Here is a 19352-nt window from a genome sequence, read left to right on the forward strand (position 1 = left end):
TTTTTCATCTATCCTTAACACTCAGCTACAACAAAAGTCACCCCAAGAGCCTCTGGCTTTGCTGCTTTGGGAACAGCTGAGGGGGGTGGGGGATGGAAGCAATCAGCAGGAAGTCCAAAGCAATGTGAGTTGTTTTGTCTCAGGAATTTGAGTTCTTAACGTGTAAAACAAAAGGAAATATAAACAGAAAGAAAAGCCTGTGTGGTTTTGTTCTGTTCTGTTTGTTTGTTTGTTTAACTTTTATACAGAGGTTCTAATAGGCCTTGAACTTGTGACATTTCTTGTCTCAGCCTTTCTAGTGCTGAGACTACAGGTGTGCACCACCATGCGTGCTTGATTGTTCTCAGCAGTGAGTACTGAAGCTCCTGGCCCTTCCTATTTTAAGAAAGGAAGACTGTGGAAGAATCCAATTAAATTGCTTAGCATAGATGGCTAAATAACTCTAACAGAGTGGCATGTTTTATGGGGCTTCACTCTAGATTCTACCTTGCCTTCCTACCCAGCCCTCCTGGTGTCAAGTGCTTCTGAATATAGTGCTAATTTTTTTTTCTTTTTTTTTACAGATTTATTTATTTATTGTGTGTACAGTGTTCTGTCTGCATGGATACCTGCATGCCAGAAGAGGGCACCAGATATTATAGATGGCTGTGAGTCACCATGTGGTTGCTGGGAATTGAACTCAGGACCTCTGGAAGAGAGCAGACAATGCTCTTAACCTCAGAGCCATCTCTCCAGCCGGACAGTGCTAAATTTTTAATTTCAATTTTTTAAAAAAGTATGTTTTCAGGATTTGGGGAGAATGCTCAGTAGTGAAGAACACTTGCTGCTCTTGCAGAGAGGGCCAGGGTTTGGTTCCTAGCAAATACACAGTGACTCACAATTTGTAACTCCAATTCCAGGGGATCGATCTAATGCCCTCGTTTGACCTCCAGTGGTACCAGTAACATGTGTGGTACACATACATGTAGGCAAAACACCCATATAAATAAATAATTTTTTAAAATGATTTTATTTTTGCTATTTTTATTTTATGCGCATTGGTGGTTTGCCTGCATGTATATCTGAGAAGGTGCCAGAGCCCCTGGAATAGGAGTTACAGAGAGTTGTGAGCTGCCATGTGGCTGCTCGGAATCGAACCCAGGTCCTCTGGAGGAGTAGCCAGTGCTCTTAAACTGCTGAGCCATATCTCCAGGCTATTTTTTGATCTATAGACACACATGAATATACATGTGTGTCTATATTGGGGTACATCCACATGAGTGCAGATAGCTGCAGAGGCCAGAGGTTCCCCTAAAACTGGAGTCTCAGGGGGTTGTAAGCCACTTGACATGTGCTTCAGCCCTCTGTAAGGCTAATATGCACTGGCAAACACTGAGCTGTCTCTTCAGCACCTGAATTCTTTCCTTGCTATTGTACCCAAATCATCCAACAGCTGTGTGCGTTTCCATGTGTGTGTATGTGTGCCTGTGCATGTACCATTTCCTTATATAATCTGGAACTGCCCCAAACATGGCTGTACTAAAAGACCACCATCTCAGTGAATTTCTGCACATTCTATTGATAAATATGGACTAATCAGAACATTATAGTAGATCCCTGTGAATTTGAGTCTTATGCAAATGAAATAAGATGCTCTGGAGTCTTAGGGTCAATAGCCTCTGATCACATATAGCCCTTCCAGAGAGACCATTTCTGAGTGTGTGCAGAAGAGCCCATGTCTCCCCAGCCTTCCAGCCAGCATTTGAACCCCTTACAGGTTCAGAGGGAAGAAAGTGTCTGAGAAACACTGGCTGCTGCTGAGATAGCCTAGGGCTCTAAGAAGCGAAAAGCTATTAGGCAGAAGGCTATAATCAGCTCTTCTTGATCTTGACTGTGACCAAGAACAGAGTTAGAGTAGATACTGCCAATTACCCGACACGAAGCTGCTTTGGGGCAGGAATGCCATGGGAGGACTGTACATTGAGAAATCCATTCCATCTGTTCCCTTTATAACAGAATAAATCATGTCTGGGGTAGTCCAGCCATGTTTTTGTTCTTGGCTTCAAATAATGACCCCTCAAATTACAGCTGAAGGTTATAAAATGTGATTTGTCTCAGATGAAGGCGAAGATGCTAGGCTCCTAAGTCAGTGCAGGGGCCATGTGCTATCCACCCAAGAGAAGTTCTCACGACAGTCTGCACTACAGAGCAGAAGGCTAAGCCTCACAGAGTTGGAAGTCTGGCTTTGTGTGATGAATCAATTCAAATATGTGAACTTTGACTCCCCCTGAAGGCAGGTATGGTAGAGGTAGTGGTGTGTACCCAGAAGGGATGCTGGGTTATGGTGCTACCACCACCACTAAGCATAGGAACCAGCAGTTTTATTTTTCTTTCTTTTGTATGTGTTTTCCTATTTGTGTATGCTGTGTGTGTGTGGTGTGCATGAGTGGTGTATGTGTGTGTTGGGGCATGGGGTGTACATCTATATACGTGTACATTTAGTGTGCAAACCAAAGGTGAACACTGGGTATGCTTTTCCCAGTTGTTTTCCATCTTCTTTGTTAAGAAACTGTCCTGGAGCTCATGGATTTGACTAGCCTGGGGATCTCATGGCAGTTACATGGCATTGAGGTCCCACAGAGGGCTCTAGGCTTGGCTGTAGATGCCATAACGAAACACATCTTTTTGAGTGCACTGACAGCAACAGTGATCTGTCTTTGGGGAAGGATAAGAAGCTTGATAGCCTTCTGTAGGTGATTGCTAAAGATATGAACTAGGGAAATGTGAAAGGTAAGCTATATACTAAGTGGACAATGGACTGCTGTCTGAGTGTGAGGACAGTGGGAAGGGCTAGGTCTGGGTAGGGAGACTGTGACTGAGTTAAATATAGTCATCCTGATCACTGAGAGACACTGGATGGAGATGGACTATTGTTTAATACAAGAAACAGCAAAACACAGACCCCAGGATTTCTGTGACTGCAGCCAATACACCTGGCAGATCTACACCATAATGTTCTACCCATGGGATATTATAGAATATAGCTCCTAGCCTGGCCAGCAGCTCCATTTTCTTCTGGAAGGAGGAAAGGAGCTTATTTGGGGGCTAAGCTCCAGGCTTCAACAACTACCAGTGTTGGCACAGACCTGAATTCCACAGACCTGAATTTCACACTGTTCCACCAGTGTGGAACAAGCTATGCTCAGCAGGAAGCAGTTTCCCTAGAGCCTCTCTGGAGCCACAGGTGGATCTATGTTATAGCAAAGGGTACCCTCACCCATGTGTTTGTCAGGAGGAGGAGCAAGCTGCTGGGGTCTGAGGCACCTTACGTACTCTTCTGTTTCCAGGGCTCTGGGAATGCTAGCAAACTACGCTTAAGTCTCAGGAGAGTCAGTCCCTGAAGAGGGAATGGAATATAAGGCTTGGGAAGAAGGCTGGTTCCAGCAGACCAGAATGTTAATTTTAACTTGTCACTCTAGATCTAGGATGCCTTTGACAATGATGCACTCAAGTCACACAGAAACTGGGGAGAGAAGCCAATGTCCTGTTGATTCTATTTCTTTGGGGTGTTTTCACTGCATGCGGAAAGAACATTAATAGATAATAACGTGGCTTATGCATGTAAAGAACTTCATTCATATTAAATATCCTAACAGCTCAGGTTTGATCATACAGCACTTGGAGATACATCTTAAGCTAAGAGCAGAACTTGGTACCATTTGTGTGCTGGTTTTAAACTGGTGCAAAACTCAAGTTTACACCAAGGTTCCAGAGAAAAGCCTGGCAGGCCAGGGAGTGTATATCAGAGTTGTTTCCTTCAGGGAGTTCCCAAGCAAGAAATTCATGAAAGTGAAGTCTTGGTTCCAATGGAGGTCCTTGGATATTGGAGATCCCAGGAAAACAAGTCATCTTCCCAGAAGAGGTATAGGCACTGACTGGTAAAGCTGGCCCAAGAGAAACCACACATGCTGCAAATAGAGTAGAAGTGGGAGCTGCTCTAGCCACTGGCACACAGATGATGTCATCTTCAAACCTCGATGCTAGATGTGGGGCAACAAGGTCTAATATTTTCCTGCTGGGTTTGCTATGCCCTCCCTACCCTCCTAGGTTACTGTGTGCCTTTATTTGCTCATGTCTCAGAAGCTGTCTTGAATCTCAGTATTTACTCTTCAACAATGTTGGGGTTGTAAAGATCTGAGACTCTTATAGTTGAATGTAGTTGCATTATGAGACAACCATGAGTCAGTGGGATTTGGGGACAAAAAATGTTATGGTTCAAATCTGCAATGTATCCCACAGACTCATGGGAAAAACTGATACAAGTTTCTGATACTAAAGATGAAGCTGTTCCAGGCACCCAACTTTCCCTGCCAGGAAGTACTGAAACTGGGAGCCCAGGTAGGCCCTCCTTTAAGTTCTGTCAGGTGACTTCAGATCATGTGTCTAAAGGAAAGTACCATGTGGTACATTATGGTGCTACCGAATCAGCTGTGGAAATGAGTAAGGGTTGCCACATCTCTCCCACTGGTACATTCAGAGTCTGCTGAATGCAGAGGGACATACAAGTGTGGACCCACAGGGAGGGCCCATAACTATTGAGGTTAAATAGGTCTCAGCAGCAGGAGAGCTAGCTGCTACCAGGTGTTGAGATGTGTGAAATATAGTCTTGGTGGTTCAGTTCCTCAGAGGACTGATAACAAAGGTGTTTTGTGACTTTAAAAGGAGTCCTAGCTGGACATGACAGTGCATACCTATAATTCTAGTACTTGGGAGGTGCAAACAGGTGGGATTGGGAGTTCAGAGTTAAAAGCCAGTATGGGGTACATGAGACTGTTTCAAAACATATAACCCACAGGGACAAATTAGAACATTATCATCAAATATTTAATCAGTAAGGGACTATCTGAGACCACCGACCCACAGAAAAGCTTTCTCAAGTTCTACTTGGCGGCCATTCTCTGACCTCAACTTTAGAAAGAAGTCCACATTGTAACTCGTAGCAAAGTTTCTCACAGTATTTCAGGATGTTTCAAATGGTTCAAACATATACCTCAGGCCTGCAGGGAAATGAAAACATCACCTACAACAGGAGCCAGAGCCATTTTCAAAGGTTACCAGGCACAACTTCATCAGGAGAGTAGAGGGCCAGCAATCAAAAAACACAGGTCACAGCACCTTTATTCACCATACAATAACATAAAACACCCTCACAGATGCAGAATGGTCTTGACAATCCTCAAAATCTACAGGAGTCAGAGGTGCCTCTTCCTTTAGATACTAACTGAGAATGATGTGAAGGATGAAAGATCTGCCTTCCATGAGAAGGTATTTTTCAGTGGGCTTTCATGCCAGACACAGGAGAAGGTGCCTGGCACAGACTCTTTTCCTGAGAACATATCACTTGCTAACACCATCACAGAGGGTGGAGCCCTGTGCTCCAACTATAAGATTCATCCTGTCATTACATGTGACCTTACAGCATCACCATTCACAAGGTGTAAACTTTGATACATTTCTTTATATGAACCAAGACACAGTCACAGGGCTTGTTGGACAAATAGCTGTGCCCACCTTAGACCAGTCCAAAAAAAGAAATTGGACACTCCCTACTAATCAGCAATGGTCAATATACATAGGGAACCTGGAGTGTGGAGATGCCTTTGTTTTGCTATCCATTTTCTATATGTAGAGTGGCTGTAACCATGCTAGGACAACCTGCTTGCCTCAGTCAATGACTCTGGTGAGACCATGTGTCATAGACATTGGGGAGAAAAGCTGGTTTTAACTGAGTTCCTGCTTATAACAGCAGGATGTAGATGTCTCTGTGTATTTAAGCAAACAGTGGCAGCAGGAGAGGCTTGTACAACCTAAGCTCTGCCTTTCAACAGGATTTGACAACCTGGCTGGAGGCACAAAAACATGTCTTTAAAAGATTAAAAATGTGATTTCAAAGGCCTTTATTTCATCGAGAAGAGAAAAAAAGACAATGCTAGTGAATGTTTGATTGAGCCCAATGCTTACGTGGGTTCAACTCATTCATCTTTGAGAGGCTATATAAAGGCAAAAAGGACCGTGGTTGAATTTTTAAAAAATAGTATAGGGACTGTGGATTGCCCACTGCTTCCACTGTTTCCTGGAATAGTTTTATTTATTTGGAGAACAAAGGCAATATTTTAGAAAACAATTCACCCCATCCCAGTTCATTTGCTAAGGGAACTGTATACAAAGTAGTTAATTGTACACATAAATAACATAAAAACAACTGTCATAAATTAAAAAGTCTAATAATCCCCCAGCATGCCATCCACCAAGATGAGATTGGCCTGTGTGGCTGTGGAGAGGGTGGGCCAGGTGATCCACACACCTGCAGGCCTGTCCTCAAAAGTCATCCCTTTCTTAGGCTCCAACTTTGTAACACAAGCTCCAGCCACACCCTCAAAGCTTCCTCTTGGAAAGAGGTGCTGAGACAGTAGCATCTTGTCTGACACCAGGCTGACAGCAGTGTCCTTTGCCTATTGCTGGTTAACTACCTTGGTCTCTGTAGGATGGCTGCCCACATCTGAATACATCCATGAAACACAGGACCAAGGACAAAGCAAGTCTGCATGTTCTTCTTTTGTATGACATTAAAAACTGATAAAAGCGAGACCAAATTCCTTTCTTCTCACCTCACCTATGTCTCTGTACTGGGACTGTGAATATCATGATGGCAGCCTGACCTGTGGCCACTGGGATGGTATAGGTTTGTGCTGGCCAAGTGCCCTCAGAGCTGGTGTGGCCAGCTTTCTTCATTGTCATGATGGCCTCTTCTGCTCTCACCCCACCCACAGAAAAGCACCTCTCTGGGTTTAAGTCACTAGCTACGCTTCTTTCCTGTAGAGCTAAACTTTTCCATTTCATAGGAAATTGGTTTTCAGACACAACCACCTTTGGAATTAAGGCTTATAAAGAAAGAAAACATGGGCTCGTTCCCCATCCCCCATTCAGGGTTGTGGCTTAACTGCACCGTAATATATACGTTTGAATGGCAGAGTCCTGAGATAGCTCTGGAGGAGCATCGGGATTTGAGCGTGAGGGCTCACTTTGCACACAACTGTGTGTGGCCTCACACAAGGCATCTGTGCACAACTGGACAGGGACCAACACCCTACAGTGCAAATGACTTTATCATACTAAAATAAAGGAAATCAATATTGGCCACAAGAGGGCCATAATACATAACGTAGTTATGAAATAAAACAGACAGTTCATAAAAATCAATCTATGGATATTCCCAAGATGTCTTTTATACCTAAGCTGGGGGCCTCATGATCCTTCTCATAGGAGGCCTCAGGCCACATCTCTGTGAGAAACAAACTGAGACTTCAGAGAAGAGTTACTTAGCTTCTCCCTGCTTATGAATCCAGGAGCAAGGAAAAACCTGGGTTTCCTTCTGTGTGTTGCCTGAGAAGGCTAGCCATATTTTAGTTTCATCACTGGAGTGCTAAAGAAAACAGATCAAATCTCCCTGGTTCTTGGGATATCACACCTGCCTCTAGGATCCTGTTGTCTGTGTCCCTGAGCCCCATGACAATTACAGACCTCTGAGGGTGACACTGTAGTCTGGCCAGGCTGCACCACCTTGGGAAACACATGGCAGAATTCCATGGAGTGTCTTAAGCTCCTGCCTGCCAAAGGCCATGTCACCAGCTAAGCTGATAACTCTGTAATGTTAACTCAACCTCAGTGATTCTGCCATGTGCACACTCTTCCTGTTTGGTATCCAGCAAACAAACCTCAAGACCTCAGAGCCCCTGCTGCAGCTCAGCCTGTTCTTACAGCCACAGATCAGTAGCTGTACATTTGCTGCTGTTCATTTTGTACCTGGGGTTGCACTGTCTGCTGCGGGGCTGCAGGGGCCTGTGGTGGCTGCAGCACATCTGTCTGGGGCACGGCCCGCCATGTGAGTGGGTGCTGCTCACTGAGTTGGTTCCCCAAGGGTGTGATGGAGTTTACCAGTGTGGTGAGGTTGATGAAGTGGGCCACTGACTGAGGGTTTGAGGCTTCTGGCTGTGGGTGGATCTGGACATCATTTTGCCGGTTGTGCAACATGGCAGAGCCACTAACAGTGTCAAAGGTCACTGTCAGGATGGAGTTATCCAGCTGTAGCTGGCGTTCAGGGTTGGTAAGATGTCCAACAGCCACTGGCTGCAGATTGGTAAACTGAGTCCCAGCTGCAGTGGTTATGGGGGTCACGGTGATGTTGGTCAGGCCAACAGAGCTTGATGGAACAGTCACATTGGGGTCCCCTAGGGTCACCACCACCTGCAAAAGTCACATGGAGAAAGAGACAATGAGTTGTTTTTGCAGAAAGGAGACAGAACCTTCCATAGCACCCTTTTGCTGGAGGCCACAGTCTGCACTAAAACTGCATACTCAGGCAAAGGAGCTGGATCAAGGTTTCCACTGGTGAAAGCAGAACACAGTGTCCTGGGAGAACTACACCAGTAGAACACAGAAAGGAAATATGGACAGTTCTCAGGGGTAATTCAGGCATAAAAAAAAATCAAATGAATGTCCCTGGCCAGAAAAAAAGAGTGAATCATGACCAGAGTTGGGCAAGAATCATGACCAGATTTGGGCAAGACAGTTCAGTTGGTAAACTGATTCATGAGGACCTTAATGTTATCCCCAGTATCCACATAAAAGCCAGCTGTAATAGGTGTATACTCCAATGACAGACAGACAGAGATAGATCACACACATTCACACACATTCACACACATTCACACACACACACACACACACACACACACACACACACACACACACACCAGACAGATCTCTCTCACATGCGTAAAGCTAGTCTGAAAACCTAGGAAGCCGACCCTCCATCTTCCCTCTGACCTGCCTGTTTTGTGTAGCTACGGAGGAAGCCACAGCTTTAGCTTCCTTGTACCTACTGCTAAAAGGCAATCAGGGTTATTGCAGAATCGTCATCTCCGAAATCAAGACACACTTATGGAAGAAGTGGTGGCTCGAAAGACAAATGATACAGACTGAGCAAAGCAGAGACTTCACAGAGAAGCCAGCTCAGTGGCTGGTGGCTGTCCAGGCTCTTCTCCTTGGCAGGTGGTATATCCAACTGAGAACTGTATTTCAGTCTCTCATTGCTAGAGTGTCACACTGTTATTAACAATGCCAAATGTGATCTGGAGGTCTCAGTTGGCACAGCTTGCATGAGATGCCTACATGGAAAGTGATGATAAGAGTTGGGACCACTGTGAACACACCTACATGGACACATGATAGGACTCAAGTTGAGAGAAGCTACCCCTGCAGAGGTGGCTGTCACCTAATATAAAGAAAGGCACCAACCAACCTGTTGGATACTCTGCACAGCAGAATTTGTCTCATCACCCACACTGCCTGTGAACTCTGGCTCCTTTTCAGGGTACTCGCTGAAGGTGGTATCCTCGGGCACTGGAGCCCCCGCCTCCTCTTCTGGCTTCTGCTTTCTTTTGTGGCTGCGCTTGGCAGCCTTCTTACCTTCTGCCAGCTCCTCCTGCTCCAGGCCCAGTGCAGGCTGTGAGGAGATTGGTATCAGTACCCCACCAGAACAGTGGATTACATGTGGATGGGGACCAGGGCAGCATGCACTGCCCTAGATACACCCACATAGCATCAAGCTGTCACAGGAACTGGCTACTTTGTATTTAAAAAGAAACTTCTTTAAAGGAGAACTATTTCCCTCCTGGGGAACTCAGATCAAGGAAATTGCTTGTGTGCCACTGCCTGCAGCAGGAACACTGGATATAAATGTTTGATTAAAACTATGCAAGCATTTTCCTGTTCCTTTCTGTTCTCTGAGAGTGTTGGCAAGATGGGCTGTGGCCAGCTGGAGGTTTAGCCTGGTGTGGTGGTGCATACTTTTTAAATTTCAGCACTGGGGAGGCAGAGGCAGGTAGAGCTTGTTACGGTCTATATAGTGTTCTAGGCTAGCCAGGTATACATAGTGAGGACCTGTCTTAAAAAAATATATATAAGTTTGCCTAATATGGTTAAGTTTATAAAAATTTATAGAAATGATCAATTAAATATTTTTAGGTTTGTTTTATGTGTTATTTTGTCTTTTTTTTTCCCCTTCTGAAGCTGAGAGCCCCAAACCCAGGGCCTTGCACGTTCTAGGCAAGCCCTCTACCACTGAGCTAAATCCCCAACCCCAGTTTTATGAGATGAGTATTGCTTGCACTTATTATGTGCATCATGTATGTGCACAATGTATGTGCAGATGTCAGAAGGGTACAAGCTTCCCTAGAACTAGAGTCACAGATAATTGTGAGCCATCATATTCTTGCTGAGAACTGAATCTAGTCCTTTAAATGAGCAACAAGTGCTCCTAACTGCTAAGCTATCTCTCCAGCCCTGCAAACTGCCTATTTTTTTTTAAAGACATATATATCATCAATACCCAAACATTTAAATTCATAGCTACTACAACAAATCTAAGACACAGTTTAGAAGGCTCTGGGAAGAAGGCCAACCAAATCCCAGTGAGACTATGCTGATGTACAGGGCATGGCCAGTGGGGTGTGTTTGGAACCTCTTCCCCTTACCAACCACTTACCTGGACAATGCCAATGGAAGAGGCATCGATGGTGGTGGTCTCAGGCAGGTGGTCCAGATCGTCAATCCGAACAGCGAGGACCTACAAGGGGTAGAAGGCAGTGAGTGGGGTTGCGGTGTCCACTCAGTGACTGCTCTGACGATGCAACAGGAGTTCAAACTCACTGTGCAAGGTCTACTGCTGTAGGGGACTGGCTGCTAACTGACAAACTCACTCTGCTCTGACTCCTGGGCTCAGAACTGACTTTGAAACTGTTTCTAGAACAATCTCTAGGGCATTGCCCAACCCTGTCTTCTGACCCCATCTCAAGCCCTGAGGTATTCTCCAGTCTGGTGGGGACACCTGGTACCTGTCTGTTATCTTGTGGTTCATGTCTTCCTTCTGTGGTCTCCCTGACATGTGCTCTAAGTGAGGTATCAATGCATCCTCTGAGCTGAGTGAGCTATGACACAGAGCAATACGACTGTCCCACCAGGAACCACCAAGAGGAGGTTTTTGTGGGTCAAACACTGTACCCTTCAATGTACTACAACAGCTACATGCATGTCAGGTTTGGGATAAAGTGAGGGCCTACTGCTGCATTTCCTTTATCAGCCTCACTCAAGAGGGTCCTTATGGGACACTCACACCATGACCTGTCCTATGAGCCCACATGGCCTCCCACCCGCCCCACTATCCTATCCATGGGTGAGCAACACTAATCAGCTGCTATCTAGTCATTGTCTATCTCATACCTGGTGACTAAGTCCTATGTAAGGCAACAGACACAAGCACAGGGAAGAAAATGAATGCACTGGGAAGGTGGACGAAAGGTGAGCTACCAAAGAAACTAGATGTAGAGAAACTACAAGACTGTGGGGAAAGCTACACATCTGACCTCACCCCTAGAGCCCTTAAATCTGTTGCTCAGCTAAAAAAAAAGAAAAAAGTGTAAAAATGTACACTATTCATGGGGGTGACTTGAGCCAACAGAGAACACTGAGGCCTCTGAGGACTGTGTCCCCCGCTCACATCAGGACTTCAGGGGCCCACAGGAAAGCAGAAGGCTTCCTGCTGTATCTTATATCTGTACATATTTCTTCTTTCATGGCTTCCCTTTCCTAAACACTGGGTTTTCTCATTGAATGGTTGTCACTGATATTAAGTGTGTAACTGTTGAAGGCAATAAAGCTCATGTGGGTATTCAGTTTACATTTGCCTTTTTTTTTTTTTTTTTAACCCTACAGAAATCCCAAGAGCTTCTCTGCTCAGATCTAGCAATACTTTGCTCATAACTTCTTTGTGAACCCTCATGCTCAGAAAGGCTCCCTTCTTAAGGGTCTAGTAAACTTTAACTCTTTATCTGGTTTTGTTGTTGTGAGAAGAAGGTGGTTGCCCTGGGACTCAGCTGACTCAGTGCTTGCCTATCATGCATGAAGCCCTGGGTTCAAGGCTCAGTGCCACAGAAAACTGGGTGTGATGGTGCATGCTTGAAATTCCAGAACTCAGGGAAGTGGAAGTGGAAAGATCAGAAGTTCAAAGTCATCCTCTGATACACAGTGAGTTCTAGGCCAGTCTGGGCTAAGATCCTGTCTCAGAAAGAAAGAAAAAAAAATTACACAATTTAGAGATATTAAGACTAGAGCTCTACCTTAAACTCACACTGCAACAGGACAAAGGGGACTCAGAGCAGAGCAGGCACCCCAAACCCACAGTGAGACCAGGCCACGCTATGGAGAGATGGGAATGGGCCCCCACCAGGCTAACCTCTGGGTGCTTGCGCCGCATGTGTCTGCTCATGGAGGCCCGAGTGGACACCTTGGTGCCACACAACTGGCAGCTCTGTGCTTCAACCTTGTCATGGGTGAGCTGGACATGTTTTTGCAGCATGTACTCCGTGACATACTTCTTGTCACACACAGAACAAGTCCACTGCTTGCCCACTTCTCACACACATAAGTAAGATAGAAAAGAGAAAAGCAAGTTAGCAGAGAGCTATAAATGCTTCAGTCATCTCCCAAGCCAAGTGTATACAATACCCTCTGCTACTCTAGAGAGAGCCATCTCCTGTTTAGACCAGTAGGATACCACTGGCCCAAGACTAGCAGGAACAACTGACCTTAGTCCTCAAAGAATGGACATTGGAAAGGCACAGTGAGATTTAGAAGCCAAGGGGTGGGATTAAACCAAGATAGTCCTATTCTGCAAGTGTTTATGAAACCAAGCACGTGTTCTCATCTCTGCATACTTGGCACAGCCTGGACCATCCTTGAGACTCAGTTACCTGTGTGGATGAGTTTGTGGGTCTCCATTGTGTTCCTCTCGCTGAATGTCTTCCCACATAATTCACACATGAAGTCTTTAATTCCTGCAGGAAAAGTCATGTTCAGTATCACATGTTTAGTGAGTTTTCAGTATACACAGAGAATGTCTCAGCCTCTTCATGCTTCAGGATTTGTAGTACCTCAGGGGAATGGTAAATTTTCAGAACACAATAGACAAAAATTAGTATTTCTTTTCAAATTTACCCAGAAAACTGTGGCTTCAAAAATTAATATTTTTAAAAATGAAGACATTTCGGAAGGCCTGAAAACAGAGATTTAGAGAGGAGAGCCCAGGGGTAGAGACAGCAACAGTCTCTCTAAGCAGAGTGATTCACCTATACACTACTTAGTTTCAAAATGCCTTGAGTGGCTTCTGAGACATGATGAAAGAGATTAAATATCAACAGAAATCCAGGACCCAAGGCAAGAATGGGAATGTCTCTAAGAGAGACTGTGGAGTTTTTGTGGTCACACAAAGCACCAGGGATTGTTTTTCACTATCTACCAGCACATCTCAGGATGAGCACAATCAAGCAGAATCATCCCAGGATTCAAGGATGGTCCAATCCATGCAAATTGACAAATGTGATATGGCATATCAACAGAATGAAGGGCCAAAATATCAGCAGACACAGAATCTCATGACCATCTCAAGTAGATGCAGAAAAAGTATTTGATAAAATCAAATGTCCCTTCAAAATAACACATTAACAAACCAGGTGCAGAAAGATCATACCTCAGCATGAGGCTATGCATGGCAAACTCAGAGCCAGCATTGTACCAAAGGGAGATGCTGAAGCAAGCTCTACTACAATCTGAAAGGAGACAAAGGTGTCGGTTCCCATGCTTGTAGCCAAGAAAGCACCTCAAGTTTTAGCAGTCATTAGGCGAGAGAAAAACAAAAACAAAAATGCAGGAAGAGCGGAAGGCAAATCACCCTATCTGTACACAGCATGTCTCCATGTGGGAAAGTTTGAAGATTCCAAGGTGCTCTGAACTGATAAAGAATTAGGAGAATTACATGATACAAAGAACCAATACACAAAAATGCACAGACAAAGAACTGAAAGCAGAGGATGAAAGGCTCAGTGAGCAGAGAGCTCATCTGGCAAGTACAAAGCTCTGAATCTGATCCTGTGCACTGTATAAACTAGGTGGCCGTGCACTGCACACCTGTAACCACAGCACTCAAGGCGGCAGGGACAGGAGGGGCAGCAGCTCCTGACCATTTTTAGTTACACAAGGAGTTCAAGGCCAGCCTCTCGGGAAAAAACAAACAAAAAAAAAACCCAAAAAACAACAAACCATACGCCAACAATATGTATCTGCTAGGGAAGAAACCACGAAAACATATATCATCTGCATATATAAAAATGTTATGAAGCCTGTCATTTTGTACAGTAAATATACACTAAATACTAGTACTAATAAAATTATAATAAAACAATCCTGGGTCAGTAGGGAAGAGCAGGTTGGACACTTAGCCCATGCTTCTGAAGAGGCGAATTACTACATTCAGGACACGGATTCTGTGCTCAGTAGTTCAGTCTTCAGACACACAACAGATCATGACAAAAGCTATGCCTCTCATTGGCACAAAATTTTAAACACTGATACAAAGCCACTGCAGACACCAAAAACTGGAGAGATTCATAGACTGTAAAAAATGAATACTGTTAAAATGTCTACACACATCCACAAAAGATCATAAAATAAAGCCATATACAGCCACATGACTTCCAACAGAGGTGCCAGGAAAACTGAATGTCTACATGCAGAAGCTTCAAACTTGACTCTTATCTCTACAAAAACCAACTTAGAATGGATCAAAGATTAAATATAAGACCTTTGTACTAAAAGAAATCTTAGGAGAAACACTTCAGGACATGGGTGCAACGATGCTACTTGAGATGAGCCCTGAAGCCCAGGAAACACAAGCAAAACTGTATATCATACCATGTCCAGAGCAAAGGGAACTTCTCAGAGTGAAGAGACAACAGATAGCATGGGAGAAGACACCTGTCAGCCAGTCATCTCACAGATGGTTAACATAAACAATATATAATGAGCCAAAATTTTAGACACAATTAAAAATCAGAAATGATTATAATAGACACAAATACATAAAAAATGGTTACTACCATCAGCTACCAAGGAACTGAAAACCAACGCTCCAATGAGGAGCCATCACACCCTAGTTAGAATGGCTATTACTAAAAATAAAAAAACATGCTGCGGATGGGGCGGGGGTGGCAGTAGCTGTGGTAGTACAAGACTTTAATCCCAGCACTAGGGAGGCAGAAGCAGAGGCAGAGGCAGAGGCAGAGAGGCAGAGAGGCAGAGAGGCAGAGAGGCAGAGAGGCAGAGAGGCAGAGAGGCAGAGAGGCAGAGAGGCAGGGGCAGGGGCAGGTAGATCTCTGTGAGTTCGAGGCAAGCCTAGTCTACAGAGTGAGTGCTGGGACAGCAAGGCCTATATGGTGGAAAAGCAAAACCAAAACCAAAATCAAAACACAACAAAAAACTCAATAGAGAGACATGGGAAAAAATATCTTACACTGGTGGTAGGATGGGTTTGTGACCCTTTGCAGACATGGAGTGCCCCAGTAAATGACTATGATTTCCAGGGATCCAGCCAGAGACCACTGGCACTCATAAAAAAGTGCCTGGCATAGACACCTTTACAATGGGAGTCCTACTTATATGCATAGGGTCACAGTGCTCATGAAGTGGGGAAGCTCTGAGATGTACAGACCTAATCCACAATAGCCAGGACAGTTAGGAACAGAGAGAGGAAGCCTTGAGGAACTCTCTATATCACCACTCAGGGCCATCTGGTTTTGCAGAGTTGGCAAAGTTGGGACAGGACACACCTGTGTGCCGCTTATAGTGCTTGAGCATGTTGACCTTTTGTGCAAACTTGCGGTGACATTCCTTGCACTCATACTCCTTGATGCCCTTGTGCAGTTTCATGTGGTGGCGCAGTGCATGCTTGGTCTTCATGCCTGCAGGAAACAGATTAGTATGAGTGCCATCATCCCCAGAACTTGCCCCAGGGCAAGTGTCCCATTAGTGTCCCATTCCACTCCCCTAAAGTATCTGTCTGAACCCAGTGGGCACACTTTCAACAGACACAGAATGGGCAGGGGAGATGTAGGCTGTGGCCTCACCTCAGAGGGTCCTACTCTAAGCAGATGCAGGATCCACAAAGTTACCACCTCAGGAGGCCACTTGAGATTTACCATGACATTAAAATGGCAGTGTATCAACAACACCTGAGATGATGCAGTGAGACGTACAGGATGAGTAGGGCTTCTTGTCTGTCTTGATGACATAAATGTTAACTAAGATGAGGACACTAGATCTAATTTTTTAAGCCATTATTTAAAAAAAAAATATTTTAGGTGTGATGGCACACAACTGTAATCCTAGCACTCTAGCACTTGGGGCGGCAGAGGCAGGTGGCTCTCTGTGAGTTTGAGGCCAGCCTTGTCTACAAAGTAAATCCAGGACAGCCAGGACTATACAGAGAAACCCTGTCTTGGAAAACAAACCAAAAATTATATATTTCTTTGTGAGATCAAGAGAGAGTGAGTGTAGGAACATGAAGGTCAGAGAACAGTTCTCTGGCATCAGTTCTTGCCACCCTGCAGGATGCAGGTGTCAAACAGTCATTACATCTATGGAAAGCACCTCGACCACCCATCTTGCCAGACCTACACTTTTAACTTATTGCAGTCAATGTTTGGTATCAAAACAATCCAAAGCTTCGTGACTTCAGGCTGATGATGCGGAAAGGGGTGAAGCATCCTCACCAGCCAAAGCCCAGTTAGGTGAGTGGCAGTGGCCACTGGCAGCAGCAGGACACCCAGAGTGCTCATACATCAGGGCAGGCCTGGTGCAGTTCCGAGACACCTCAGAAGACACTGCTGAATGGGAGCAGTGTGCCCAGAGCCCACTCTCAGCTCCAACCTCAGCTGGACAACAGCCCACCCAGTCCCATTTTGTTACTACCCATCTTCATCTGTCTCTTACTGTGGACAACAGACAACCCAGCTGGGCCATAGGCCCTGTCAAGTCAAGAGCCAGCAGGGGGCGCATGAGTCCCATCCCTAGTCTCTCAGCTGTCAATCCCTGGCTGGGTAAGTGCCAGGCCTTTCTAACTATGGAAGAGGAATTTTACCTTAATTCCCCTTTCCTCCCAATCCTCAAATTAATAATGTCACACACACCCCCGCCAGGGGCAAACACCATACATGGTGAGAGATTCAGTCACTGCTTGGCCAGCCAGCAGACTATTCTTTAGGTAAGTGGCCTGTTCTTGATCCCTCTCTGGCCCTGCCTCTATCACATCAGGCTCTGTCCAAAACAGTGCCACCAGAATTGTCTTCTGCCACTGCTTGTCTCTCTTGCAAAGAACCGCAATCAACTGAAACAAACCCCAACTTCACAGTTCCAACACCTATTTATGGTCTCCATTCATTTACTCTCATATCTGCTATGTTCTATTTATGTGCCAGCTACTAGAAAATAGGTGCTAGACAGAATTACCTGGCTTCACAGGACTTCTATTCTAGAGGGTGAGAGAACCCACACAGTATGTGTCAAGAAAAGGGAGAGCTAGACAGAAGCAGGCAGGAAGGGGCTTGGTGAAAAGGTTGTACTGAAGGTCATCTACACATCTGGCAGGAGGCCAATCTGGGCTACACGGACCCTGTCTCAAATTTTATCAACTTGGAACATCCAGCTTTTCTTGCAAGCCATACAGGTGTCTTGTGGATGATTTTGTGGTAAGTGATGTGATTTTTAGGAGGACAGTTTCCTGTACCTGGGACCCTAGCCCTCCTTTGCCAAGAAGACTCTCATGACTCCTAGCAGGCACTCACTCGATCGTAGGCACAGACTACATCTATGTTCAGGTATAGAGTTTTAGTGATCATAAGCAGGCTGGCTGAACATGGTCTAGTGGCTTGGCGTGTCCCATGACTCCAGGGATACCTTGTAGCTCTGAGAGACCTTCTGGTGCTCCAGGCACACACCCACCTTTCCCACACTCGGCACACAGGTACTCTCGGATGTTGTCATGTACACGCATGTGTTCTTTTAGCATGTCCTTTCTGGCAAAGGACTTTCCACACTGCTCACAGGCATGGCTTTTCACACCTATAAACAAACAAAGCAGAAAGAGGTTGCAGCTAGAAGCACAGTGACACCAAGCTCTATGGGAGGGAGCCTTTGGCATGAGAAGGCCCTGGGGACCTAGATTGGACACAGGTGGGTCAAGAGGAAGGTGCAGCAAGTGGCAGGGGAGGCCAGGGTTTAAAGCTGGAGAAACTGGGATGCAGTGTGAGGGAACCAAGGTATGGCTGTCTGTACACTTTCCAATCCAGGGAACGTGATGGAGGGATTCTGTTGCTGGGGCAGGTGAGCTGGCACCAAACACCCTTGCAGGAGCATGTAACCTGTGTGGATGAGTTTGTGGCGCTCCAAGTTCCCGATGCTGTTGAAGATCCGCCCACATATCTCACAGGGATGAATGTACCTGAAAGTAGAGAGAAACCTCAGGAGCTACACAGCCGTATGGGCTCATCACCTGAGAGTTGATGCTGTCCTAGCCCAGAACATGTTATTTGTGGAGACAGGCATTTATAGAGCAGACTGAAATGGGGTCACCGTGGTGGCCTCATCCTTAAGAAGAGGAGACAAGAGACAGAAATGTACAGAAAGAAGGCTGAACCTATGAGGACACAGAGGAGATGTCATGTGCTAGCCAAGGAAAGTTTAGGAGAAGCCAACCCTGAGATACCGGATATGGGACCCTAGAAGTACTCTGAAGTGTGAGGTAGTTGGTCACAGCAATCCTGAGAGACAAATTCAGTCATCCAGTTGCTCACTACATAGCCCTGGCCTGACCTTGGACATGGGGCAGCATTAATGAACCCTAGCTATAGTATAAAGGTTGTTCTGGCAAATCAACTAGGCCAACATACATTACTGTTCGACTCCTATAAGGAAAACGATTAGGAAGGAAAGGTGCTTCAAATATCTGGCAATAAGATGATCCAGTGATTGTGATTTGCTAAGGCTAAGCACTGTGGCTAGTGCCCCTCTTCCCTAGACCCCTGGACTCTTACTTCTGCACATTGGGGTCAGGCAGATTCTCTCGGTGGATGACCATGTGGGCATGGTAGGTGGCCTTGAGTGCAAAGCGCCGGTGGCAGATGCTACAGCCATGGCCCTTCTCCTTGTGTACCTCCATGATGTGTTTCAGATACTCCTTCCCACGACCGAAGGTGAGCTGTAAGGACACAGGGTGGAGGCTGCTGACTCACTGCCATCCCTGGGCATCTTTGCTACAGTTGTATCAGCTAGACACCCTGGGGAGGGTCAGTTACTCATGCCAGAGTTGGGGTGGTGGATATGCACAAAAGCTTGCTGCTTTAACAGTTGAGGCTGAGGAAATTCAG

General features: G+C 45.5%; 1 protein-coding gene across 2 annotated transcripts in view; it reads right to left on the bottom strand.

Annotated features, from left to right (window-relative positions):
- Positions 1-5139: 5139 nt before the first annotated feature.
- The window catches only part of Prdm15 (PR/SET domain 15), a 60138-nt gene continuing 45925 nt past the window's right edge, over positions 5140-19352 (bottom strand). For both annotated transcript variants that reach the window (XM_055614802.1, XM_055614803.1), the window contains exons 16-24: positions 19020-19183; positions 18348-18427; positions 17929-18048; positions 15759-15890; positions 12849-12932; positions 12332-12507; positions 10586-10666; positions 9341-9544; positions 5140-8283 (exon numbers count right to left, since the gene is read on the bottom strand). In XM_055614802.1, coding sequence (XP_055470777.1) covers positions 7807-8283; positions 9341-9544; positions 10586-10666; positions 12332-12507; positions 12849-12932; positions 15759-15890; positions 17929-18048; positions 18348-18427; positions 19020-19183 — 1518 coding nt within the window. In that variant the 3' untranslated portion in view covers positions 5140-7806. The remainder of the gene's footprint in view (positions 8284-9340; positions 9545-10585; positions 10667-12331; positions 12508-12848; positions 12933-15758; positions 15891-17928; positions 18049-18347; positions 18428-19019; positions 19184-19352) is intronic.

This window comes from Psammomys obesus, unplaced genomic scaffold, assembly GCF_907164565.1.
Source record: "Psammomys obesus unplaced genomic scaffold, mPsaObe1.curated_primary_1811, whole genome shotgun sequence".
Taxonomy (NCBI): domain Eukaryota; kingdom Metazoa; phylum Chordata; class Mammalia; order Rodentia; family Muridae; genus Psammomys; species Psammomys obesus.